The sequence below is a fragment of the Talpa occidentalis genome, unplaced genomic scaffold (assembly GCF_014898055.3).
Source record: "Talpa occidentalis isolate TD23 unplaced genomic scaffold, MPIMG_talOcc4v2.1 talOcc4.14, whole genome shotgun sequence".
NCBI classification, from domain to species: Eukaryota; Metazoa; Chordata; class Mammalia; order Eulipotyphla; family Talpidae; genus Talpa; species Talpa occidentalis.
In genome coordinates this window covers 79,734,234-79,761,843 of record NW_023601433.1, presented here as the reverse complement: position 1 = coordinate 79,761,843, position 27,610 = coordinate 79,734,234, and the positions used below count along the sequence as shown (strand labels likewise).

The 27,610-nt window shown below is 49.5% G+C and overlaps 1 protein-coding gene across 1 annotated transcript in view; it reads left to right on the top strand.

The window, feature by feature from the left end:
- Window positions 1-9,367, top strand: part of SRRM4 (serine/arginine repetitive matrix 4) — a 141,704-nt gene extending 132,337 nt beyond the window's left edge. The window contains exons 10-13 of the mRNA XM_037509862.1: window positions 2,475-2,675; window positions 6,759-6,869; window positions 7,434-7,571; window positions 9,094-9,367. Of these exons, the coding sequence (XP_037365759.1) occupies window positions 2,475-2,675; window positions 6,759-6,869; window positions 7,434-7,571; window positions 9,094-9,367 (724 nt within the window). The remainder of the gene's footprint in view (window positions 1-2,474; window positions 2,676-6,758; window positions 6,870-7,433; window positions 7,572-9,093) is intronic.
- The last annotated feature ends 18,243 nt before the right edge of the window (window positions 9,368-27,610 follow it).

The following is a 27,610-nucleotide window of genomic DNA, read 5'->3' as shown; positions in this document are numbered from 1 at the left end:
TATGAGACAGGTACTAGTATAACCCTTTGTTAGCTCATGGGGAAATTGAGGCGCAGAGCAGTCCAAAAAAGTCAGTTAATAAGGGCCAGCACCAGGGTTCAAACACAGATTGGCCCTGAGAACTGAAGTGAAAGCGTGAGCTGCATCCAGGAGTTACTTGCTCAATTTGATCTGCATGGACAGATAATTTAGACTCAGCTTTTCACTTTGAAAAATAAATGGTCTTTAAATCCATGGTTATTTATGTCATATCTGCTATGGGGAAAAGGCTGAGTGGAGGAAACATCAGCACTTAGTATGAAGAGCCAGATTAGTTTGGGGGTGCTGGGAAGGTGGCAGGGGCATAGACTTTGGAGCTGGACAAATCAGGCTTTGGGACTCAGGGTGCCCTTCAGCAACTAACTAGCTCTTCGGAATCTTCTCTGTAAGTCAGGGAGAATAATAGTCAGCTTTATAATGTTTTTGAAAGGACTAAATGAAATGATGCTTGTGAAGTACCCAGGATGTTAAAAGGCTCAAAATGTTTTTTCCACAGCTATTTATTGATGACCTAGGACATATGTCTCTGGATCTGTGCTCCATGCTGGAATACTGTCCCGAGAGAGATGAGCCCTGTCCCCATATTTATGTGATTTGAACTTGACCCTTGGCCCAATGAGCATGTCCTGATTGAGAACCCAGCATGGTTCCAGGCAGGGCGTGAATAGAAGAGACAAGACTGTACTTGGGGTGATTTTGAACAATCCTTTGAGTCTCAATTCTCTTCATCTGTAAAACCGACTACACTACAGTTTCCCAAATGTAAACTAACTACAGTTGACTCTTAAACTACTACAGGGATGCCAACCCCATACAGCTGGAAATCTGGTCAAAATACCTTTTGAGGAGCCTCCCTGATGGCACAAGGGGTTAAGTCTCAGCACTCTGAAGCTGTCACCAGCCACTGCAGCACGAGCTTGGTCCCCAGCCAAGGAGCTACCCACATGATGCAGCAGACCTCTCCTGTCTCGCCCGCTGCTCCCCTCAGCAGCATATTTCAGTAGATCTGCCTGTTCTGCTCCCCAATCTGTCTCTGGAGAATCCTTTCACCCCACCCCCACCTCTGGCGTACACCCCAGCTCTTGTATGAATAAATAAAAATAAGTCTTAAAAAAAAATACCTTTTGACCCTCCCCCCAAAACTTTATAACCGTCTGTTGGTATTCTTGGGGAATTGGCTTCAGGACCCCCCCCACCTTATGAGTACCCAAACCCAAGGTTACTCAAGTCCCTTAGACTCAGCCCTTGATTTCTCTACATTCTGCATGGATTCAGCCACCAGTGCACGCTACTTTGCCGCTGTTAACTCAATCTGTGAGTGCAGAACCCAGAACCGTGGGTAGAAAAAGCCTAAGCGTGCGTGGACCCGCTGCACAGCTCAGCCTGCGTCAAGGGTCAATTTTGACCACATGCACATTCTTTTCTTACTTTAATAAGCTTTTTGAAGTCAGGAAACTTATAGCACAATCTTAACAGAAAATTACTATCACTTGCCCTAAATAGAAGGCACCTGTAAAACAGTGTATTTAATTCTAAATTTTAAAACAATTAAAACAGTGTATATAATTCTAGTGACAGTTGCTTAAGCAGTACCCTGAGCCCCAGGCCTGCTCTCCCTTTTCAGGAGGTTGCAAGTGTTAAGAGACGTAAGCCCCAGCCCAGGCCTTCTCCCTAATGGAATCGGAAGGGTTGAAAATGACCACAAACCATATAATTTGATGTCACCCTCATGAGGCCAACAACCAAAAACTGCTGCACCTCCTGGGGTTTATGCCCCACTCTTGGGAAAATGCTGGACTGGACAATTTTTTTTTTCCAGTCCTAAATGCCTTTGTTATTGAAGAAAAAAAATGAACGTGATGAGCACTTAAGTCAAGAGTTAGGGGAACAAAATAAAGCCCCAAATATTAAAATATAGCAGTTAAACCTGTGTGACAATCTAAGGCATGCCCATATAATAGAAAGTCCTAGAGCATTTTGTTTATATTTCTTTTTTAAAATTTTATTTTGCATGATTTTTTTATTGAGGTAGTGTTGGTTTACAACACTGCATAGGATTTTGGGGTATGGGCTCATGCCTCTTCAGATGTATGTTACCACATGACACCCACCATCAAGACACCCCTCTCCTCCACCACAGTCCATTGGGGCCCCTCCCCCCACTTCTCTGCACCCCACTCTACCCTTCTGGTGGCCTCAATTCTCCAGTCAGATTTCTAGGACTTGTTTTGGTGTAGTTTTGTCTGTTCCTTTGTTTTGTTTCTCTATGTTTCACAAGAGTGTGAAATAACACTGGGACACTCTAGCATCTGGATGGGAAAAGGCTAAAAGAGGCTTCTGAGAACACAACAGGCAAAGATAGGGAGGTTGGTATTAGCTAGAGACACCCCCAGACCAGGCAGCCCAGTGTTAACAGAGGTCTCCACCCCTTACAGAGGATTTCAGTCTCCTTGTCTGGAATGCACTGAGGTGAAGAAGTCCAGTTTGGTCCCATCCACAGCCCGGAGCTCTCCAAGAGAGTGCTCCCGCAGCTCCTCCTATGCCAGCACCCGTTCCTCCAGTCACTCCTCCCGATCCCCACATCCCAGAGCCTCCCCCAGGTATACCCGGAGCCGATCCACCTCCTCTGGAAAAAGGTGAGTGCAGTTTTGACCTTTGCTCTGCAGCATTTTCCTTCTTAAGGAGGTAGTTAAGATATGGTCATGTCCTTTGACCTGGGGGGGGCGGCGGGGGGGGGGTCAGTTAGTCTTTCTGAGTTTCAGTTTCCTTATCTGCAAAATAAAAACAATAACAATACTTACCCCATGGGGTTGTTGTAAGGACCATAAAGCACTTAGGTCATTGTTTGAAACATAATGAAGATCAGATATTATTGTTGTTATTGGCAACTCATATGTATCAATAATGAGCTTCTGCTGCATTAAAAAAAATTATCCTTCAACTTAGCATCTTTAAAACAATTAGTTTTTATTTAGTTCCTGATTCTGTGGATCAGCAGTTTGGGTTGGGCCCAGCTGGGTGGTTCTTCTGCTCTCTTGTGAACTGATGCATGTTTTCTAAATGCTAGTGGGTGGGCTGGGGGCTGGCTGGGTTGGATGAAATCAGCTGACTCATCTCTGCTCCATATGGTCTCTCATCTTCTAGCAGGCTTGTCTGGGCTTGTTCACATGGTGATGGCAGGCTTCCAAAAAAAGTCAGCCATAATATGGAAGGCCTCCTGAGGCCTAAGCTTGGAATAGACATGACATCTCTTCTGTCATTCTATTAGCCACAGCGAGTCATAAGACCAATTAGATACAAGTGATTGTTCTCTTACTGAGAGGTGCTGCAAAGTCACATTGCAAAGGGTGTGAATATAGGAAGAATTGTGCCCACCAAATGCACCAAACTGCATTCAATTCCAAAAACCATGTGTAATTGCTTGATTTTTTTCTTATGGAATAATAATGTAGCAGAATGCACATAAATGAGACCTTAGCAACTGGAAGATTCTCTCCAATCTAATCAATCTTTATCTTCATGGAATCCAACTTCCCTATACAAATAGGAATTTCCGATAAAATCCAACTATTGCTCTTTTGCAATCATATGATTTAAAAAAAAAACTGCTTGTTTAGTTAGTTACCTCAAGACCAGTTCATTCACAAAAAGAAGACAAGGCAGGTGACAGAAATGTTCAACAAAACAGAATGGCATGAATAGAAGAATAAGGCAAGCTAAAAGGAAAATTAAGTAAAGAGAGAGGTTAAATCCCAACAGCACGTCCTGCCATTCTGTACAATTGCTGTGGATTTAGGCTGCAAATGTGTCTCTGAGCTCCCTAGCAGAAAAAGGAAAAAGGGAAAATGTCTATTGTTATATCATTAACAAAAAAGATAAGAACTGAACTAGTTGCTTAGAAGTGCTTTTATTGCTGATTTTGAGTGTATGAAAAATGACATCATTCCACAGAAAAGGATATTATATGCTATAGTGGATGGAAATGTGTGGCACCCTTTCAATATATCTGAGAGTATATTTCATCTTTGTGTTTCTTAATTTTGCTGGGTTTGTTTAAATGTTTGATTTGGGGATAAAATTGGATTTTATAACCTTGTTCAGTGTCACTAATTACCTTGATTCTCCTCCTATGTGGAAGAATATTTATTGAAATATTATCCTGCTAAACTTGGTACCTACAATTCCTTCATTCACTCATTCAACAATCACTTATTGAGCTCCTCCTATACGCCAAGAGCTATATCAGATGTTGGAACTATAACATTAAGCAATGTTAACCAGTGTCTTTAGGGTAATCACAGTCCAGTTTTCCAATTTTATGCTGGAATGCCTTGAACTAAGTAACTTTTAGTAAAATTTTTAATAAAAACATGTATGATATTTATTTCCCCCACCAAACTGGGCATTCTTGGGGAGCAGAAATATGTACTAGTCCTCTTGTTTCCTCAAAGTCTGTCACAGCACCAGGTATACAGTAAGTGCCCAGTAAATATAGCTGACATTTCCTCATTCTAGACCTGGCCAATTCTAAACATCTTGATAATGTCAGATAAAAGATAAAGATAAAAATCAATTGTTTCCCCTAGTGACATCTTGAGAGGGTCGAAGAGTTTTAGACCAAATTGAAAATTGTCACGATCGTCCTGAAATAAATTAAGATATGAAGTGGGACTGGAGTGTCACTTGGCCTAAAATCTTATATTTCTAAGAGTTATCTGATTCCTCATAAAACTGGATCTATAAAGATATGCTCATAGATATGTTATGTGACTTTAAGGACTAGACAGTTGTCTGTTGTATCTCTAATGGACAGATTTAATCAGAAGTCTGAATTCCCAAATCTTTGTCCAACCATTTACTACAGCACAGTGTCCTCCATTGAACGGGGCACCAACCATCCAATCAATAGCTATTTACTGAGCACTTTCCATGTTCTAAAGAATGGATTGAATTCTGCATTAGATACTTGGCACTGTGCTCAGTACTTTGTACAATTCCAGTAGAAACTTCTCCTGAGCACTAATTTCACCTTCAACACAGGGCTCAGAAATAAGCAAGCAAACAACCTTCCTGACCCTTTCTTATGTCTCTCAAGGCATAGCCAGTGCTTCTCGGCCTTTTGGCTAAGATCAAGTGTAGTATCTCAAGACATAGCCAAAGAGCAAGTTGGCAAGAGCAAGCTCTCCAGGGGCCACAACTGGATACTGTACCAAGGCACTGAGATACTCCTTGTCCACACGCCTTCTATCATTTTTGGCAACAAATAAGAATGGAGTCTCAGAGTAATATTTAAGGGGCGTGGTTATTTTGATCACCCCAGAAAATCAGGGATTTACTAAGGAACATCTAGGTGAGAGCAAGTCATAATGAGTCTTCTTTTCAAGTTAAAAAGGATAGATAGGAAAACTTGAATGTTTTCATGAGGAAAAAAAGCTAAAAAACAAAGAGTATGAGAGAGTATTTCTACCACCCCTTTCTGTGCCCTTAGCAGACATTACTAATCCATCGTAGCACTTCTTCCCACTGAACATGAACATGGCCATACAATTCCCCTCTAGCCAAGGAGATCATAATCAGCATATAAGAGATGGAAATTATTTGAAAGTCTGACTTTCGAGAGATTAAAAAAAAGGGCAGATATTCCTGGGAAACTGCTGGCAAAACCAAGGCTGGGAGGCATTAGCAGAGGAGACTGGAGATAGCATATAAGTTAGAGACAGTATATAAGTTAGTGATATACACAACAATATATCCTTGCAGAAGTCAGAACTAGCCATAGAAACCCTTACCTGAGTGACCTTGAACTAATCACATCACCTCTCTGTTTCTATTTCCCCCAGTATAGAATAAGTACCTAACCTTAGAGTGTGTAGAGAATTTTTTTGAAGATTTATTTATTATTTATACAAGCACTGGGGTACCGTCCGGAGGCGCAGTGGTACCTCTCACCAGAGGATCCACCAGAGGATCCACCAGAGACAGAGTGGGGAGCAGAACAGGCAGAAGGACCAAAGTACACTGCTGACGGGAGCAGCAGGAGAGAGGTCTGCCACGCCATGTGGGTATCAGTCTCTGACAAGCAAGGGGATTTAGCCAGACTTTTGTAACAGTATTTTTTTAAAGATTTATTTATTTATGCATACAAGAGCTGGGGTACAGGCCCAGAGTACAGAGGATTTACCAGAGACGGAGTAGGGAATAGAACAGGCAGACTGACCAAAGCATACTGCTGAGGGGAGCAGCGGCTAGGCAGGAGAGGTCTGCTGTGCCATGTGTTGAGAATTTAAATGAGATGACGCACACAGAGCATTAGTTCCATATCTGGCACACAGTAAAACACATAATAATCATAGCTAACATTTCTGGTGTGCCAAGATACTAAATGCTTTACTAATTTACTCATTTAATTTTCAACTCTATAGGGTCACTACTATTATTATTCCCATTTTACAGATCAGAAAACAGAGACCCAGAGAAGTTAAATCAACTGCAGTCAATTTAATAAGTGATTGGGACAGTATGAGAAATTTGTAGAAATTATTATTCACCATCCAAAAGGAGATGTCATTTCCCTGCTAGGGTCTGGTTCTTCCGCCTGTGCTCCAGAGAGAAAAAGATTGCTCCTTGGCTGAGTAAGGTTGCCCCAGCTGAATTAAACGCGTACTCGGGACAACTCAAGAGGAGCTCAGCAGGCTCCTCAGGGGCTAATTCTTCTCCAGGTCTTACTCCCGCTCTCCCAGCTATTCCTCCAAATCTGGCAAGAGGAGCCCGCCTAGCAGAAGCTCGAGACCTCGTCGCAGCCCCAGCTACTCCCGCTACAGCCCCAGCAGGTACGAGCCCCGCCCCAGGATAGGCCCAACCCCCTGGGGCTCACTCCTCTGGCCCCACCTCCAGGCGTGGGGACGTGACTCAGCCTTCTTGCCACTGTCGGGAATGGCAAGCAGGCCCCCCAAACACCCTTGAGTGCTAAGATACCTTTGAGTCCACCCCAAACACTCCTACAGGTGAATTCATGTCACCGGCCTTCAGCCTCATCACACACCTAATAGTACCCCTCATTCCTGTATTCAGCGTACCCCAATTCTTAATCGCGTGCCACAGTCCTCTTAAAGTTCACATGCCCACTCTTGCAACACCCGCACCCTTAGATAATGCCTGCGCTGGAAGGGCTGGGACCCCTGCACACGCCCACCCCCATCCTCACAATGCTCACCCCTGCAGACTCCCCCCATAGCAGAGTCACACCCCCTCTAGCCCCCTGGGGTCCAGTGCACACCCCATCGCCTGCTCCAGTGGGGTGAAGGGCAGGGGTTAGCAGAGGAACCCTGTCCCACACCCTCGTACAGAAAAAGCAGTCCAGCCCCAGCTCCCCAGTAACCCCCAAATCCCTTCAGGGAGCGGGACCCTAAGTACAGTGAGGACTCGCAGCAGCGGGAGCGCGAACGAGCGCGTCGGAGACGTCGGTCCTACTCGCCCATGAGGAAGCGCCGGAGAGACTCCCCCAGCCACCTGGAGGCCCGGAGGATAACCAGGTGAGGCCAGGGGGCGGGTACCTGCAGCCTCACTCCCGCCCCTACCCTCCCACCGGGCCTCGGGCTCTCTCTGCGCCTTGCTGGGGCGGGATCTCTGGAAAGTGAGCTCAGCACCGCACCCCCAGCCCCAGGCCCGTCCCCATCCCTCCCAGAAGTTGATTCTCTCCAAAGCCTGGGCGCTCAGTCACCCCTCCACGCGGGGGCGGGGCCTAGGCGGGGGGGCGGGGCTAGGCCTGGTGGGCGGGGCGGTCTCCGGAATGGGATGTGGCCGAGAGGTAAAGGCCCTGGGTGCGGCCCGAGTGAGGATGGAGCCGGGTGGCCCTGGGCTTGAGAGAGAGATCAGGCCAGGGAACGAGGCCAAAGCACGGGGGAGGGCCTCTGCCTGGGACTGATGGCTGGAGGCCTTGGAGACAGGCCTCCACCCGAGACCCTCCACTCTAGACCCTCCACCCTAGACCCACCCTAGACCCACCCTAGACCCACACGCTTTAACAGATTCATGAATTATGTTATAGAGCAGCCCCGAGATTGAACAGGTTGCCTGGCTGTGGGTCCTCACTCAAAGGGACTTATGAATACTCCACTGCAGGCACACACAAAAGGTTAATAAAAGGTTTATTTACAAGGGAAAAGGAAAGAAGGAAAATGTGCAACTCAGGGAGAAAATAGGGAAATAAAGTCTTTAATGCGTCCTACCCCATCCACCGACCTGGAAACCCAAAGGCACTCTCAGAGCTGGCCGGACGCTGCGAGCTGGTGGAGAGCCAAAATGGGGGACCCCCTCCAAAGCCCACGTGTCTGGCTTTATACCAACCTGGCTGCTTAACCCCACCCTCAGGTCCCAGCCACCTTCCCTTTGGTGGTGATGGGATTTGGAGTTCCCAGTGTCTTTGGCTTTGGCCTGGGGTGGGGGTGGAGTCCACAAAGCCTGTATGGAATTAGCTCAGGACATCCTTTCCCCCTAACAATTAGACTGAACCAAGTGTGCCGTGAGCACGCAGGAATGTTCACTGCGAACGGAGTGCATGGTGGGGGAGGCTGAGAGAGTCTGTTCGCCTTAGCCAGCCCCGAAGCATCCATCTGGATGAAACCACTCGTGGTTCTCGAAGTGCAGCCACACACCTCTTTGCCTTGTCTGCTCGTGAAGTGTGCTAATGTTTAATTGTCCTTAAACACTACGCCCTTGTTAGAGGCTCATGCATTTCTGTCCAAGGGAACTTTGATACACCCCTGTCCATGGAAAATCCGCCTCTGCCTCTCTTCCCATAAAAAGAAGGTTCTAGTAAAAGTGAAAATAGCAAAACAAAACCCCAATTAAACTTTATTTAGGTGTTGATTTTGTTGAGCCTCTGGGGAGACTCTGAGCCCCAGGCCTGCTAGGTCCAAAGGAGATCACATTTCAGCCTTCTCCATGCGCTCAGGAGCTCAGGCCTGCAGGGAGGTGTGGAGGGAGGGTCCCCCCAGGGACGGGGAGATGGAAGGATGCGCCCATCCCTCACGCCCCTTCCTCCGGCCTCCGCAGCGCTCGGAAGCGCCCCATCCCCTACTACCGGCCCAGCCCCTCGTCGTCCAGCGGCCTCAGCAGCTCGTCCTCCTGGTACAGCAGCGGCAGCAGCCGCTCCGCCAGCCGCAGCTACTCCCGGAGCCGCAGCCGCAGCCGGAGCCGCAGCCGGAGCCGCAGCCGGAGCAGGACCCGCTCGAACAGCAGCTCCAGCTCGCGCAGCCCCAGCCTGGGCTCCCGGAGCCGAAGCCGGAGCTCCAGCTCCGCACACAGCTACTGCAGCACGAGGCGCTAAGCCGGGCCTCCCTCGAGCCAGCTGTCCCCAGGGCCCCTTTTACTTTGCCAGCCTCCCCCACCCCCTGCCCACCCTGCCCTCTCCCTGGTGACAGACAGCGAGGCTTCCTGGACCCTGTCCTTCCTCCCGCTCTCCTGGGGAGGAGGAGAAGAGGGTTTGGGGGGCGCGGGGCTCGGGCCTGGGTGTGGAGCTGCGCGCAGCCTCTGCCGGGCGGGCAGCATCTGGGGCTTGGCTCAGGTCTGGGCATATGGAGAGATGCACCCTCTGTTGGCACAAAAAGAAAAACTCAAGGTTTCCTGAGAAGCAATGGGCCCAGGACTCAAAAGTTGGGGCCCGCCCAGGAAAATGTCAGGACAGCTCTGCTGACCCATTGCGCATAGGAGGCCCCTGGGGGCCAGTGGGATGCCCCCCAGGGCCCTCCTTCCCTCCTTCAAGCTCATGCTGCCTGTTCATGGACCCCCAAGAGGGATGGGGGTGCTGAGAGGAGAGGAATGAGAGGGTAGTTCAGGCTCAGAGCAGGTGGGAACTCTCACCCCTGCAAACAGGCCAGAGTTCAGACTGGAAGACCTGGGTCCTAGCCGCGGGCACTCGGGCGAGTAGGGGACATGGGCATTTCAGTTGGCTCCCAGGTCATGAAAGGCAGAGGTCAGTGCCCTGCTCTCCGTAGCTCAGCACGGTCAGCAAAAGCTGCCGGTGGGTTCCAGCCATGGAGGGGCCACCTCATGGCTGACACAAACGGCCTCTTGGCTGTGCCCAGGGACCCTGTGACCTCACTGAGAGGACACAGTGGCAGTTGGGACAACGTGGTGTACAGCCCCACTTCCCAAATTTGCCTCAGCCCCACTGGCTGGCACCCGCTAATTGCACGGGACCATCTGCTGAACATTCCCCAGTGCCATGGCCAGCTGCCAGTCCCCAGCGCCAGGCAGTCTGGTCTGATCCTCCCTTTGGCGCCTGCCTGCCCCCTCCCCACTGCCAGGACTGCCAGAGCCTGGAACCTACCCAGTGCAGCCAAGCACCCACCCGCCCTCCCTCAGCCTAAGCCACCCCCTTTGCCTCTCAGGAATTTTGCCAGGTTGGGGCACAGCAGCTCAGTTTTGGGGAGAAAGACCCAAACCCAGAGAGTCCTGGGGGAGAGAAGGGGGCTTGATGCTCCATAGCTTGGGCTCCCACTGGCTTCTGAGGTTGCTCATCAGCTTGGGAAAGCCCCACCTTCGTCTCTGCCCTCACCCCACCTTTCCCCTGCCCAGGGCTGGGCAGAGAGGGTAAGTTGATCTGTGCCACACAAATGCCACCAGCTGCTTCATCCGCGGGAGGCACTGAAAACAGGGCCATGAGGGAGAAGAGCCTTAAAATAAATCTTGGGCATCCCCCTCACCAGCTGACCAGCTTTCCGGAGCCTGTGGGTGAGTTTCAAGTTTGTGGTGGCAACTGCAGAGGTGGTGCAGGGCCTGGAGGAGAGGGCCAGAGGGGACATGTCCAGCTGTGAATCTGGGGCTGTGGGGGAGCAGGGACCACAGTCTTGATCCCTCAAAACCCAGGGACAATATTTGGAACAAATCCCCTTCCTCTCCCCACCCTCCCCATCACATCAGCCTGTGGGATGGGAAACTGCCCTGCAAGCACCCCAAATGTCCTTCTCCTACCAGGAGAGCAGAAGTGGGGCCTGTCCCCCTCGAACGACGGATGCCACGGCTGTCACCACGGGAGGCTGGTGGCAGGTGCTGGCATGGGGCAGGTGCCTGGGAGGGCATGTACAGCAACTGTAAATAACCCCCTTCCCCGCCCAGGAACCCGAACTGGACTCGTCTCTCTTCACGGAGACAAAGGCTTCCCAAGCCACAGAACCTCCTTAGCAGGACAGCAGTGGGGGGTCCAGGAATCCCCCCTGCAGATTGCCTTCACTCAAGCAACTCTAGGGGGCCATTTTGCCTGGGGCTCCTAGCAAACCTTTTATTTATTTAATTTATTTATTTATGTTTATTTATTTATGTGATGACTCTCTCACTCACTTGCCATTAGCAGTATTCGACTATTTATTTATTTATATGGAGAGGTTGTGCGTGTGTGTGTCTCTGTGTGTGTGTGTGTGTGTGTGTGTGTGTGTGTTGGGGGGTGGGCAGAAAACGTGTCCATTATTTTTGGCCATCTCTTTTTTTTCCTCGTTTCTCCACAGATGGGGTCTGAGGGGCCAGGTGTGCGTGGGGGGCGGAGGGACATTGGCCTTTTTCCTGAAGGTGAGACCTGGTTTGCTCTAAAGCCTGAATGTGCTGTAGATGGCCTCGAAGAGGCCAGGTCAATGAGGTCAGGCCTGCGGCCTAGCCCCTTACCCACCCCCGCCTCCCTATGTATCAGGAAGATGAGAAGAGCCAAGAGCCCCTGAGCTAAGCCACTTGAGTCTACACGGCAGAGTCACAGCTTAGTGGGGGCTGGAGTCTAAAGTTAGCGCCTGAGGAAAAGCCAGCAGAGCCGAAATTGCCTGTGAAAGTCCTTTAGGGAGGCTCCTAGTTGGAGACAGAAGTGTTACCTCCTGGTGGACTGATGAGGCTTCCGTTAGTACTGATTGAAGTAGCTGCCTTGCATTCGGGGGCCACAGTGGTTGAAAATAATGTCACTTTAACGTGTAGGCCCCACTTGGAGCAGAGATGGAGCTGAGGGAAGGGAAGACACCGCTCCACCCCACCCTTGCCCCAGGGCTTGCAGGAGTGGCGGGTCTCAGCCCTGGGCTGCCCTGGAGCTGACTTCTCCACACCCCCTGAGGCTCCCCAGCTGTGCTGTTCCTTCTGCAGTGGACACACAGTCCCTTGCAAAAAGCCACCAGCCACCGCGGAGAGACACACAACCCCCCAGCAACGGCTTGATATTCCATTAGGGAGGGCACCCAACTCTGCAATTAGGGAGAAAAAGCAAAACCAAGATGAAAGATGAAAGCAGCAGCTAAAGGCCCCCCACCCCAAGAAGTCTTTTTGGAGGCCATCCTGGGAACCAGGATCCAGAGGCCTTCACCAGGCCTGGCTGGCTGACCAGCTGGCAGGGTCTCCTGGCTGCTGACCAGAGAGGGCCGCTGTCCTTTCCAAAGCCGCCAGCTTCTGTCTGGAAGCTGCCAGCTTGCGTGGTCCAGGTTTGGTGAGAGACTTTTGAGACCGCTGTTTCCCTGGCAATGTGACTTTACCCTGCGCTGGCCCCTGCAAGGGAGTACCCCTCACCGAGGAGGGTTTGCAAGATGTTTAAATGCCTCCTGGGGGACATCTCTGTTCCTCCCTCTCACTTGGGGAAGTCTCTAACTTCCTTTCAGTTTCCTTTTTTCCATCCAAATATGAAAACTCCTGTTGGGGCACTGGTAACCTTGCCTATCCAGACCCCCAATCCCTGGCATTGCTGCTCCTTGGCCAGTTTCATCCTCATCACCTTCTGCTTCCAAGGAATCCCATCACCTGAAACCTGCTCATGGTGGGGGCTTACTGAAAAATCAGCACCCCAAAATGGAAGCGGGGTGTGGTTTGAGGTCAAATGACATATAGTCCAGACCTCTGTGATAGATGTTCCCCAAATGAGTGCACCAGGGAGCAAATTCCTCCCTTACTCTGAGGCAAAGTTCCCACTATAAGGGGCTTTTTGAGATAAAGTCAAAAATGTTGACCTAAGACCTGGGAAATTCTTTTTCGACAGAGAGAGTTCATGGAGACCTAGAAAAGGAAAACACTCACATGTTGAGGTGGTTCTGTCAGGAGAGTCAAAACTAAGGGCAATATGTGAATTCCCTTTAGTCCATTAAGAAAAGCTGCCAAACTCAAGACCCCCACCCAAGAATATCATTTCTGACAGCATTCCTACCTATTTCTTCCCTTTGTGGGTGGAAAGTTAATCAGAAGCAAATCAAAATTAAAGTGTTTGAAAGACACAGGGTGTGAGTCTCAGAAAGGCCCTTCTGCTTCATTTGCTCAGACCCCATCCGCATAAGGCTTTGCCTGAAGTGGATGAAATTTAGGATGCTTCCAAAGATTCAAAAGCACATTTTTCCTTCTCATAGCTCCCTTCCCTCTTTCTTTCTGGTGCGTTCATTTCCACGGCTATCCACATTACCCTGCATGCCTTGCTTTTCTCTCCAGCTGAACATAAAGTTCCGTCTAATATACAGGAAAAAAAAAAAAAAAACAGGATCCCTCAAACCACACCCTTTTCCTCCACTGGCCAGCTGAGTTCAGCTAAGGATGTGTGCATCAAGCAAAGCCCTTCTGAGACCCTCACCACACAGATAAGCCTAGGACAAGGGGTGGACGGCTCCCCTCCCTCAGTGGCTGCTTGGGGTTTTCTTTTTGTTTGCTTCTCCAGGGTTTTGTTTCAGTAGTTGTTTTACATTGTAAATACCATGATGGGGTTCCCTCATCAGAACATGGCTTATTTAATAATTTATTTCCTATTTATTGGGTGGTACGGGACAGGAGAAGGACCACCCCTTCCCCTGAATTGCATTGCGAATCAGTCCACCTCGAGGCTCCGGGTGCAGCTGTCTGCAGTGGGGGGCATTATCATCCAGGTAATGAGTGCTAGAATCACCCAGCAAATTGGAATTGGCAGAAACGGAGGCTTCAGTCATACAAATTAAGCTCAAATGGAACTAAAACACTGGTTATCTCCGGGAAAACCTCATTTAGATGGAAATTAATTGAGGAATAAAATGCCTGCACACGAACCAACTTCTATTAAAAAGTCACAGCTCCTTGAAAGAGAGAGAGAGATGTAATCCCTTTTCTCTGGCCAAAAAAACTATGTCTCATCTTCTAACGAGTTGAGACAGAGAGTCTGGAATGGCATTGCTTTATGGTTCTCTTGCCTGTGTGTGTCTGCATGAAATGGAATGAGCCCCAGGCCTCAGTCTTAGCATCTGTAAAATGGGGCTTGGCCTAAGTGTTCCTGGCCCAGAGGCGGGAGGAGAGTCTGACTCTGATGTTGTGAACTCCAAACTGTCACCTCTGTGGTCCCCTGTGTCTTGTGCTGACTGTAGTTTGCAGGGTGTCTCCCAAGGAAGGAAATAAAGCAGGGTGTGCTTTTCCTTTGTAGGGTGAGCCCTACAGTCAGATGGGGGAGACCCCCAGTGCTGCCACCCTGATCACGCTTGTGACCTGGGTTAAAACCCTTTCTATTTAAAATTGAACTTCTTTCCAAGTAGCCACCCACACCAACGTAGGAGGTGCCCAGATGGTTTTGCTGGGCCCTGGATTTTGCCACGTCCATGGTGCCAGGCCACATTTTGTACAGTTGTTCAAGCAAGCCAGTGACATAGGGCACGTTGCCATTTAAAAGATGAGAAAACCGAGGCCTGGAAAGGGGGATCTGACATTTGCCAGCTCCCTGCAGCTCAGACCTGCCTGGCCCCCAGCCCCACACTGTCTCGCAGCTCTTTCTTGTCGGGTCTGAGCTGTGAGGACTTCCTTTGTGCTTTATCTTCTCTCTCCCAATTCTCAGCGGTTTCCTTAAGCAGTCATTGGCCAAGGACCCAGCAGAATCCACCATCAGCCCAGGGGGCTTGGTGCACCCCAAGACCATTTTCTCCATGTTGGGGGCTGGAACTCCCACCTGGAAAACCCCCAAACCAGGGGACCACCACCAGCCCAGCCTCTGCCTGGAAACACCTGCAGCAGGGGCACGACTTCCCTGTGTCGTCCAGCACCCGGGACCCTGTCCTCTACCCAGTGACACAGCGGTCGCGCCTTGTCTGATTTCTGGTCTCCACAGCTAAGCATCACCTCCCGGGGTTTCTGGTTTTTCAGCCTGTATGAAACATGTCTGTTCTAATAAAAGGTCCCATGGTATGGTGTTCTCATACATGGCCCAGTGTCCTCTGTCTGCATGGGGTGCCCAGACTCAGAGGGAGGCAGGGGGCACAGGACACTCAGCAGCACCTGCTCTGTGCCACACACCTTCCCGCTGCTCTTCTCAATTCTGTCATCTTCCAACAAGCCCAAGAGAGTTAGTTGAGAAGGACACGAACAGCACCCGTGGGGTAGCTTCCTCAGCGCAGTATTCTCGTCACCACAACCCCGCAAGGGAGGTGTTAGGATCTCCTTTCTACAAGGAAGGAAACCGACACCAGGAGAAGCAAAGCCCTCGCCCAAGGCCACAGCATCCATGATGTAATCCAGGCAGGTCTGCTGCAGCCCCAAGCTACCGGGCACCACTGTGTTTCGGCAAATGCAACTAGTAACCAGTTTTCTTAGCTAGAATTGCTTCTCTCCCGGGCCTTGATGGTCAGGAGGGAGGTCAGTGTTGGGTACAGATTTGGGAGCCCACAGGCCTGCATCCAGGCTGACACCTTTTCTAGCTGCATGGCCCTGAGCAAAGGCGCCCTGTTGGGGCTTGATTTGCTTGTCTGTAAAGTGGGAACAGCACCAGCTACCTCCCTGGGCTGCTGTGGGAACTGAAGGGCGTGGTGGCACTAAAATAAAAAAGGTGTTGGGCCTCCTTGGGTGGCTCAGGGGTTAAAGTCTCAGCGATATCAAGCTATGGGCAGCCACTGCGGCCTGAGTTCAATCCCCGGCCAGGGAGCTGACCCACATGGCTCAGCAGTCCTCTCCTGTCAACCCGCCACTCCCCTCAGCAGTGTATTTCAATAGATCTGCCTCTTCTTTTCCCCATTCTGTCTCTAGTGAATCCTCTAACCCCCCACACCTCTGGCCTACACCCTAGTTGTTCTATGCATAAGTAAGTAAAATAAATCTTCAAAAAATAAATAAAAAAGGTGTTGACTGGAAAGTATTTGGTGGGTATCAGGAGCACAATGACTATTTCCTAAACCAGACTGAGCAATGGAAGCAGACTCAAGAGACAGGGTGGCCAGCTTGGAGCAGAAGGCCCCAAAAAGCCCTGTGGAGGCCTCTGGACATGTTCTCAGCATCGAGTTTGAATTTTTTTGTGTGTGAAAGTATCAGGGTTGAAAACACCCATGGGGGCAGGCAGCCCAGGGAAGCGGACGGGGTTAGGAAGGTGGGGGGCTGGAGAGCCCAATAAATCATTGCCGCGTAGGAATCTCTCAGTTTATCGGGAAAAACTGAATCGTTCGATAAAAATCTCAATTTAAAAATGTTCATAAGTTATTTCCTCCCAAAACTAAGTGGTTCAGAAATGTTACACACACCCATCCAAACACACAGAATATGTATCACTCCAGGGGTCAGGTAAGAGAAGGTAACTCAGCACCCCACCTCCCCCCAGGGCTATGGAGGGGGCTGTTTCAATCCCTGTTTACACCTGAGTGGGTTTTCAGGGGAGAAAGAGCAAAGGAAGTTCCCACCATCCCCCGCTCCATGCATCCTGCCCTTCTGGAAATCTCCCTTGGGAATCCCTTGAATGGGCTAAGTAAGCTCCCTGGGGTAAACCCTTGCTCTCTGCCCCATACACAAGCTGATTTCTTTCTTCTCTAATTGACTGGGGAAAGGCAACAACCAGAATCCTCTTCTGAGCCTCCATCAGTGAATAATAGCATATATTATAATAATGTCATAATTATAATGATTGTTCTCATCGATGGCTCAGTTATCAAGTGCCAGATGCTTTGCATGTATTGACTTATTCCATTTTCATAAAAACCTCATTGAGTCCCATTTGATAGAAGGGAAATGTGAGGCTTATCGAGGGAAGACCATTTAGCTAATGGGTATTTAAACCTAGGTCTGTGGGCTCCAGGGCTGTTTATGCCTCTGCTCTCTACCTCTCGAGGAGTGAACACTTTAGAGCCAGCCCTCCAACAGTGCCAGCTGACAATTTTACCAGAAATGTGGCTGTCAGGAGGCTGTCGCCACGGTGCTAGTCACCCCACCACCACCACTACTAGTGACTCACAGAGGAGGCCTTTGCCCTTCTACACCCACCCCCGCCCACCCCCATTACGGGAATCTGCTTGTTTGTTCTTCCAGCCTCTGTTCTGAAGATGGCCCGCTGCCTCCTGGGCTCTGCTGTCCTGGCTGCCAATGCAAGAGAAATTGCTTCCGGACTCATCTCTTTGCAAGCCAGATTGGCAGTTGCCCAGAGACAGAGGGAAGGTAGCTTGCAATCAACACCCTCACCTCTGCAGCCCCCGGGCACATGCCACCCTTCCATGGGCAAAGACAGACAGGCAGGCAGGGGGACAGGGAGGAGCACTGAAAAATAAAAGCTCCTAAGAGGCAGGAGCTGAAGACTCTGCCCTCAGCTTGCTTCGTGACCAAGCAAACCCAGCCCTGTGCCAGCCTGGTTACTCTACCTGTTTGTTCAAAGAGATCGGATTAGCAGAGACTCTCACCCTGACTCTACATTCTGAACACCTTTGAACTGGAGAAAGCCACCCACACTGCAGTCCCGCCCACCAAGGAATAAGAATTGCTGAGGGTTGGGAACCAGAGGTCCATGTTCATGGAGGTGTCCTGGGTCACACCAATAAGAAACCCAGATAGAGACCCACTGCTTTAGGGGCACCAGAGATGTCATCTGCCCTCTAGTTCTGCCATCCTCCATGTGCTACCAGGGGTCATGATGTCAATAACATTGCCCACAATAACCTCCGCCACTTAGCAGGGCCACACTCAGTAGGGCCACCTAGGTGCCCAGCACAGTTCCAAGCACCTCATCCACATTAACTTAAATCACTTATCTGAGTTCATCCACACAACATCCTTATAAGGTCCGTGCTATTTTAACGTTTATTCTACAGATGCAGAGACTGAGACACCTACAGGTTGCCTCGTGTCACACAGCTAGGGCGTGGCACAGCTGGACGCGCCAAAGGAAGGTGCGCCAAAGGAACTCCTACAACAGCTGTGGAGGTTCAAGGGCGGTGTTACCCCGAAACTGAGGTCTAGGTTGGTGCCTGGGAAATGAGTGGAGCTAACTGGGCCACTCAGAGAAGGGGAGGTGGGGGAGGGAGCCCAGGGCGGGTCCCCTCCTGTGGGTATAGGACCAAATGACTTCCTCCTGCCTGCTATTGGTTCTCCATCTCCTGCCTGCCCTGTTCATTCCTTCTATGGTACTTATTACTACCCATACTGCTTTACTTGCTCACGGCCCGGCTCTACAAAGACAAAAACCCGCCCCACCCATGCCCAGCATAAAGTGCCATGCCGCCTGGCACTGTGCACTCAAGGGGTCGAACCTGCCTGGAGTGTCCAGCTTTATTCCCTTCCAATTCCCCTACATTTTTGAGTGGGTTAATTTTTGCTTTAGGTGGGGGAGGAGGGAGTGTGGGCAGGAGGACTGTGACAAAACAGTGACAAATCCCACCCTGGGACGGTAACACCCTCTTGTGCACACACTTCCCTCACTAAAGGCTGTGCCTGTCTCTGGGAGTGGGAGTGGCACCAGGGGAGGGTGGGAGAGAGATGTGAGCACCTACTCTACAGCCAGCAGCACGTGAGGCTCTGGGGAATGTTCCCTAGGATTAGAGAATGGCAATTTTTTTTATTTATATCTATTTTACATTACCCTTCATTTTTGTGCAATGTTTGATGTCTCCTCTCAGGTGTAGTCCCTGTAAAATTCCCACCACCAGTTCACCCGGGCACCATCACCACAGTTCCTTGTGCTCTTTCCTCCCCTGATTTGAGCCCTTTCTGTCTCCCTCCCTTGCAGAATGTCTCTGATTTATAGTTGCCTCATATTTTTGTTTTTTTATTTGTGATAATTAGGTTTTTTCCTGATCCTGTAGTTGGTTCCCCTACATTCCTCCTATAAGTGAAACCATCTGATAATTTTCTTTTTCTTTCTGGCTTATTTCACTGAACATGATCCCTTCCAGCTCCATCCATGTTGCTGTGAATGGCATGAGTTTATCTTTTTTGACTGCCAAATAACATTCCATTGTGTATACACACCACACTTCTTGATCCTGTCATTTATTTGAGGGCATTCGGGTTGTTTCCACATCTTATCTATTGTAAATAGTGCTGCAATAAACATAGGAGTGCAGGTATCCCTTTGAATTAATGTTTGAGAATGACATAATTTTTAAAAGGCAGTGGCAGAGAGTGAGGAGTTAGGAGTCAGAAAGATCTGGGTTTATGCTACTTCCTAGCTGTGTGTCTATGTTTAAGTGACTCAGTCTCTCTAGCCTCATCTTTCCAATGGGGATAATAAAAGTATCAATTGCATAAGGGTGCCTTCAAGACTAGTAAAGTGAATGGGGGCGTCCCTGGCCAGCCACTGCAACACGAGTTCAATCCCTGGCCAGGGAGCTGACCCACATGGCACAGCAGACCTCTCCTGTCTCTTCTGCTGCTCCCCTCTCAGGTGTATTTCAATATATCTGCCTGTCCTGCTCCCCACTCTGTCTCTTGTGAATCCTCTCACTGCCCCCACACCTCTGGCCTGTACCCCAGCTCTTGTATGTATAAATAATAAATCTTTAAAAAAAAAAAAAAAAAAAAGAGGGCCTCCCCGGTGGCGCAGTGGTTGAGTGCTGGGTTGTGAAGCTGCCCGCAGCCTCTGCAGCGCCGGTTCGATCCCTGTCTGCTCCCCAGCCACCGGAGGAGGGTCCCGCATGGCACACAGACCTCTCCTGCCGCCCGCTGCTCCCTCAGCAGTGTACTTCGGTCCTGCCTGCTCTGCTCCCCGCTCTGGCTCTGGTGAATTTTCTCACCCTCCCGCGCTTCTGACTGTACCCAGTGCTTGCATAAATAAATAAATAAATCTTAAAAAAAATAAAAAAATAAAAAAGAGTAGGAAAGTGAAACATTTAACCCAAGACCTGTTTGATTTAGCATCATTGTTTCTAATACAAAAGCAATGGAGGGTAGACTGGGTCGCCTAGGGGAACTCACCATCAGCTGGGAGGGTTCCAGGTCACCTTCACAAAAGCTCAAACCGCCTCTCTTCTCACCTTTCATCACCACCAGTGCCAAATTCTCAGGAAAGGCACTCCCAGCAGCTGCTTTTCTTAAATCTCTCCTCCACTCAGAAGACTCTAGAATCTCTGAGGAATTTGGCCATCTCCCCGTGTATAACTCCACCCTGATATTTCATCAACATTTTCCAGCAGGTTGTTCTAACATCAATCTACGAGTGGAAAGATGCGGGGCCCTGTTCCACCCAACGCCATGTGGGTTTCCACTGCCCAGCCCTGGCCCTAAACCCTTCGAGAGCTGCGGCCAGCCTGTCACCAGGTGACGTACGGCCATTTGTTTTGAAGGGGATGACATACTGTTTTATTATTACAAAATTGCATTTTGCTACCTCTTTTCCCTCTTCTTATTTTCCTCCCAGATTTCTTTTCATTATCTTCTCACCTTTGTCTAACAGATCCGGTGACATAGATGATCTCTCCTGTGTGGGGTTTTGTTTGGTTTTGGTTTGGTTTTTTCTATTTGTTCATTTGAATTCCTTTTCTTTTTTAATTTTTTAATTTTTATTTTATGTATATGTTACATCGCTCTTCCTTTTCGTACAAGGTATGCTGTCTCCTCTCAGGTATAACCGGGCATGTTTCTCTTTTCCTTCTTTGCCATGGAGACTTTCAAATACTTTCTCAGGGTGGGTCCCTTTGATGATGTATTCTCCAGTCTGAAACCAAAACAAACAACAGCAACCACATTAAATAGACTCGTATTACCCAATGAAAAGGGGGTGGGATAGCTGTATACACACACACATGCCTCAAACCCTGTTTCTCGATTAAGTAATCTCAGCCTCAAGGAAACCAGAATCTCCTGGGCTTGGGCTTCATTTGCAGGTCTGTGAATTACTTGAAATCCCAGACAAAATTTTATGTGTGAATATATCAGCACTTCAGGGCAGAGAACTACATATTTCCCACCAGTTTACCAAAGGAACCCAATTTAAAGAAGCCTTAGGATGCTTCTCCAAAATCTGTCTATACTGTCTCAGAAAATGGTAGCATTTCTAGCTGCCTCCCAGATCATTGTCCTTTCATCCATGATAATAAACCCCCCAATTTTTAACCAGGTTCATGACCATGCATAATAGAGATGATGTCTGCAAACTCCCTTGCAGCTAGACTCCGCCATGTGACTAATTAGCCAATAAGATACAAACAGAATGCGTGCATGGTAGCTTCCAGAAATTACTATAAAAGAGATATGGTGTGTGCTGTTTCCTTCCTCCTTGCTGGCTGGACGTGGCACCCTGGTCCCTGCGGAGGCCCAGGGAATGGTGTCCACACACAGCATCTTGTCAGTTAAGGACAGCACGTCACTCCTGTTCCAGCCACTGTTGCTTGAACTCTGCATTGTTCATGGCTACAGTTAATCCTAATTCATATTCAAAGTGGAACCAAGATGGGCCCCAGAAAGAAGCATTTTATTTATGTCAATCCTTGTCCATCTCTCTGCATCCTCGTCCCCGGCTCCTCCAACTTCCTCCCCATCTCAGCACAAACCGTGAGAACCCTCTCAGCAGAACCTTCCTTGATCTGTCATTCTCAGACCTAAAAAAAACTGTTTCCAAAGCAGTTGCCTGGTGTCATGGTCACCAACTGGCCAGACCAGCTCCCGCTCTGACCTCAGTGTATCTGGGAAAGGGACCTTCAAATGAGAGACTTTCCACTTTTTTCTCCCCCAGAGGTCCCTATGCCCTTCCAGATCCCCTCTGCAAAGTGCCTCAGAAAGGCACCCTACGGAAATGTCCCAAATAAAGTGGAACAGGTGTCACTTCCCAGCCAGGTCTTTGGGAGGTGGAGTCAGGATGGTGTACCCCTAAAACGCTAGCGGCCCTGAGAAAGTCCTTTTGCATCAACACCAACAGCCACCAAGGCCATGTTGGTGATTGCTCCCACACATCAGTCCAAACTTAAGAGCCTTCGAAGAACAAATGTTCTTTATCCTTCATCTGAGTCCACTGTGGGCAGAAGGGCAGGTTAATCATTAGTGACGCTGGTGACCCAGGGGAAAGAGAATTCACCCAGGGCTCCTGCCTTCAGGGAGCTGGGGTTACTCCATGGACTTTTATAGTAAATGTTTTGAACTGGCAGCAAAGCATGTCACTTGTGCTTATCACTCTCTGGCCACATCCGGCTACACGGTTTTTCCCAACCATGGTGGCGTGGGGAGATGTACCACCACTTACCAGTAGCCCCAAGTGTCACTGCACCCCTACTAGTGCCAGGGACTGCTCTGGGGCTCAATAAGACAGCCCTAAACCATCCAAGGAAAGATCCCACTTTGGCCCCCGTGGAGCCCGCACTCTAAGGGAGGTGGCAGATTTAAAATAATAATAATAATAGAGATGTAAAATAGAACTTGGGGCCTCCCTGGTGGTGCAGGTGGTTGAGCACCACACTGTGCGGCTGTCCACACCTCTGCAGTGCCAGTTCCATCCAGGCCGGCTGGCGAGAATCCCACATGCGAAGCAGACCTCTCCTGTCTCGCCCGCTGCTCCCCTCTGCAGTGTATTTCATCAGTCTGCCTGTTCTGTTCCCCGCTCTGTCTCTGGTGAGTCCTCTCACCCTCCCGTGCATCTGGCCTGTACTCCCATTCTTGCATAAAATAAATAAATCTTTTAAAAAAATAAAAAATAAAATAGAACTTCTTGTGAAAAGGAAACCAGTCCATGTGAAAGAATGGAACTTAAGATGGAGCGTTGGAGAAGGTTCCACCGAGTGGTGAAATTGAAGCCGCATGCAAACCTGGTGGGAGACCAGCTGTACAGCAGAGTGTGGGAGGCAGAGGGACAGCAGGTGCATGGTCCTCAGACAAGGGTGTGTGCGGCTCCTCTGAGGGACAGAGGGGTGACTGGGATTGGGGCACAGTGAGCTCGGGTGGAGGGCTGCAGGGTGTCAGATGACAAGGTAGCTGGGACCTTTGCTTTCTTGCTAGAATCTTTCAGTATGTAAAATTGTTTTAATTTTAATCAAAATTGATTTGCTGATTTGTTAGATGAGCGAGCAGAACCTTACCTCATTCTCTGCTTCATCTCTAGCCCCGGGCTAGTGTTTTGCACATAAAAACGTAATAAATACGTAATGAATGGATGAACCCATGAGCACATAAATGCACTGAGTCTCCCTCCTCCCCACAGCCCACGTGCTCCCCCCCATGTTCATTCACATCCACTCTGTTGCCTACATCTAGAAACTGGGCATTGTGTGCCCCTCTCCTTCCCTTCCATCCAATCGTGTGGTTAAAATGCTTCTCCTCCTTTAAAATGGGCCTCCCTGGTGGTGCAAGGGGGTAAGCCTCAGCACTATGAAGCTATCCACAGCCACTGCAGCACAAGTTCGATCCCCGTCCAGGGAGCTACCCACATGGTGCAGCAGACCTCTCCTGTCTCGCCCGCTGCTCCCCTCAGCAGCGTGTTTTAGTCAGTCTGCCTGTTCTGTTCCCCACTCTGTCTCTGGTGAATCCTCTCACCCCCCCACACCTCTGACCTGTCCCCCAGCTCTTGGATGCATAAATAAATAAAAATATAAAGGAATAAGTCCACCTTTTAGTGATCTTCAGCCAACAGCCGAGCCCAGGCCACCATCTCCCCTGGACCCATAGCTGCCTTCTTCACTGGCCTCCCTTGCCCCCTTACATAAGCAGCTAGAGATTTTTCTAGAATTTCAGCTCTTGTCACATCACTCTCCTCCACACAGTTTACTGGTTCTTCAATGTGCATGGTCTACAGGTCCTTAGTAAGTCTACAGGAGCCTACATCCATCATCAGACTTAGGCCCATTCCCCGACCTCTCCCCACTTAAAATCTTTGCTGACGATTACCCTGCAAAATTGGTGCTATTATCACCTCCATTTTACAGATGACAAAACAGAGGTTCAGAGAGATTAAGTCACTTGTTCAGAGCAGCACAGCCAACAGGAAGCAAATTCAGGTCTGATTCAAGCCCAGGTACACTGCCCGCTAAGCAGTAAGAGCCAGCACTGTCACTTCTTGAAAAATATGGTTAGTTGGGATATTAGTTGTGTGGATGCAGAATAACTGAGCAATGAAAGAGGATCCAAGAGACCCTGATAAAGGCTCAGGGACAAGTAGTGGGCCCCCTGGAGGCCTCAGCTTGGGGGAATTCAGCTTAGAAGACACTTGGACAGAGGGCAATCTCTCCAGCCCAGAGTCAACCCTGACTCCCTTCTCCTCCAGGCAGGTGCAGCCCAGAGGAGCTCCTGCTGAGTCCCCCCAACACCTTCCACATTAGCACCAGGGAAGGGGCCCTTCTGTTGTCATGTGGGACTCCTCCTGGGCAGCCTCGGGCTCCCCAGTGCTCCCCAATGCCAGTGTGTTCCTGATGTCTCTTGTTCTGAGAAAGTCTGGGGAGACCCAGAGAAGTGGGGTAGGGCTGTTATGAGGACAAAGACGGGTAAGGCCTATTGTTTCAAATAACATGAGACCATTACTGTCTTGTTTTGGTTGTTGTTACTCAGAGAATCATACAGTGTTCAGGAGCACAGACTCTAGTGCCAGAGCTGCCTGGATGTGTACATCAGCTCTGCCCTCCGCAGCTGTGCGACTTTGAGCAAGGTGCTTAACCTCTCTGTGCCACAGTATTGCCATCTGTGAGTGGGGATAATAATAGCCATCGTAGAGCAATTTGGGATACATGAACTAAATTAGCATATGCAAAGCAAGGTTGGGACAAAATAAATGCTTACTATAAGTATTTTTATTAATAGAGGTAATCAAGGGAAGTGACCTTGGAGAGAAGGGTCCATAGAGCAGTGGAAGGAATTTTTTTAAGACAATAACAGGAGGCAGCTAGAGCTCACTAAATAAATATCGCCTGCCTGCATAGGATTGTGAGGACACAGACTTGTTTAGGGAGGGACGCTGTGGGATGTTTATTTTATTTCTTAATCATTTGTTTTTGTGTGGGTGTGTGGCAGAGGCAAGAGCACTGGGCTTGAAGTTCACACACACCTGGGTATAGAAGCCATAATCTGATGGCCCTGGGCAAGCAACTTCCTGTCTGAGCCTCAGTTTCCCCATCTGTGAAATGGGGATGTGGGTAGCACAAACCTCTTGGGGGCTGTTCAGATGATCAAGAAAATTCTGCTCAGAAAGCGTTTAGCTTGGGCCTCCCTGGTGGCGCAAGAGGTTAAGTACCACACTATGAAGCAATCCACAGCCTCTGCAGCACGAGTTCAATCCCCTGCCAGTCAGGGAGCAACCCACATGGCAGAGCAGACCTCTCCTGTCTCGCCCGCTGCTCCCCTCAGCAGTGTATTTCAGTCTGCCTTTTCTGTTCCCCACTCTGTTTCTGGTGAGTCCTCTCACCCCCTGCATCTCTGGCCTGTACCCCAGCTCTTGTATGCATAAATAAATAACTTAAAAAAAAAAAAAAAGAAAGTGTTTAGCCTGGTGCATAGTCTAAGGCTGTAACTGTGTGGAGTCGGCCTCTGTGAGCCAGGCACCAACTGGGGGACTTCAGGGTGCTGCTGAATCTGGCCCCGGGGCCCCAGTTTTTGGAATACCACCCTCCCCCTGGGTTGTTTGAGGAGTAATCATGGCATTCCCTGTGGGAAATTTCTAAGAGGATGGCAGCCAGAGACCCCTTGTTCTGGGACCCGGCAACCCATCGCCACTTCCCTGCACCCCAGTATCTCCTAAGCAGAACAGTCAGCGGCGTTTTCCCTGGCCTCTCCCGGCCTGTGTGTATTTTCGCCTGCTGATGACAGCCCAGCCTTGAGGTTATTGACCACTTTCCACGTGTTTGCTGACTCCTCTCCAGCTGGCTGGGCCAGCAGGAATGAGCAGCTGCCTCTCCCCTCAGCTTCCCAGAACAGAAGGCTGTCCTCACACAGAGAGGCAGCGGAAACCCAAGGGGTCAACAGGACAGCAGGCACGTGGAGGATCAGCGGGCAGCACAGTCTCGTTCGGGGAGGGCTGCAGTGGCTCCTGAGTCCCATTGGGCTCGGGTTCGAGTCCTCAGCCAGCTGTGTGGCCCAAGGTAGGTGGCCCCATCTCTCTGAACCATGAGGATGAGATGAGGTTAGACAAAAGTGTTGAGAACAGAGCCTGGCACATGGGTTCAGTTGTCGTGACCCACGTCTGTGATCTAAAGAGGCGAAGTAGCAGAGGGATCAGAGGCCAAACTGCTAGGTTCCTATCGCAGTTCTTCCGCTCAACCAGGTCTGTAGACATGAGCAAGACACGGCATCACTCTGTGCCTCAGTTTCTTCATCTCTAAAATAGGGATAAAAATAATCTTTTCCTTGTAGGGCTGTAGGGTGGATTAGTTGAACTAAATACATGTTTAGAATAGAACCCAGCTCATGGAAAATTCCAGATTAATGCTAATAATGGCTGTTTCTGCTTTCTAGCAGGATACCCTCTCTTCCCTCGCTGGGCCCTGAATGTAGGCATCCTAGGGACGAGAGGTGGGTGAGGCTCAGAGGATCACAATGAGCAGCCCTCTGGATTCTTCTCCAACTGGTCGAGCAATCAAAACATCATCAGGGCCTCCCTGGCGGAGCAGGGGTTAAAGACAAGGCTATCAAGCTATCGCCAGCCACTGCAGCACAAGCTCAATCCCAGGCCGGTTCTGCTCCCCACTCTGTCTCTCGTGAATCCTCTCAGCCTCCCCCACCTCTGGCCTGTACCCCAGTTCTTGTATGCATAAATAAATAAATCTTTAAAAAAAAATAGTATTAGATGAGTTGGCACAAGGAAAAAGAACAATTCAATAATGTGCACGCAGAGGATGAAGGTCAATATGTGGGTCCCCATCTCAGGGGTGGAGAGGAATGGGGTAGGGCCCAGGCACACCGAAGAGAAAAGGGGGGGGCATCATAGGATAAGGAGTGATGGCTGCACCATACTTTGAAAGTCAAGATGGGTTTCTCAGATAGAACTTTTTTGCAGGATAATCCTGCACCAGGATAATGCTCACAGTCTTCATTCTTCTAGGCAGTAAAGGGGGGGCTGCAATTACTTCCTCTTTTAGGGAGAAAGCAAGAGCTGCTCCTTAGCCTCCAGGGCCCCAGTTGATCTCAACTTGAATTAACTACATGGCAAAGTGGGGCATCCTAGGGAGTCCAGCTCTTGGGGTGATCTCTTCTGAGCACCTTCAGGTCACTGAGGTTATGCTCCCCACTATCCCTTCTTTTCTGGACCCTGTGCCCAGCTGAGCCTTGTTTTAGGCTGAAGGGAGGCCTGGGAGGAAGGAAAAGGATCTTCCAGAACAAACCATTCAGCAGCCTCGCCCATAAATAAACAGCTCCATCTGCACATAAACACCTACTCAAATCCTCACACAAGCTTACTGGGGACCAAGCCACCCCCAGTCCATCGTACCTACTCAGAAACCTCACCCCTACCACCCCAGCCCAG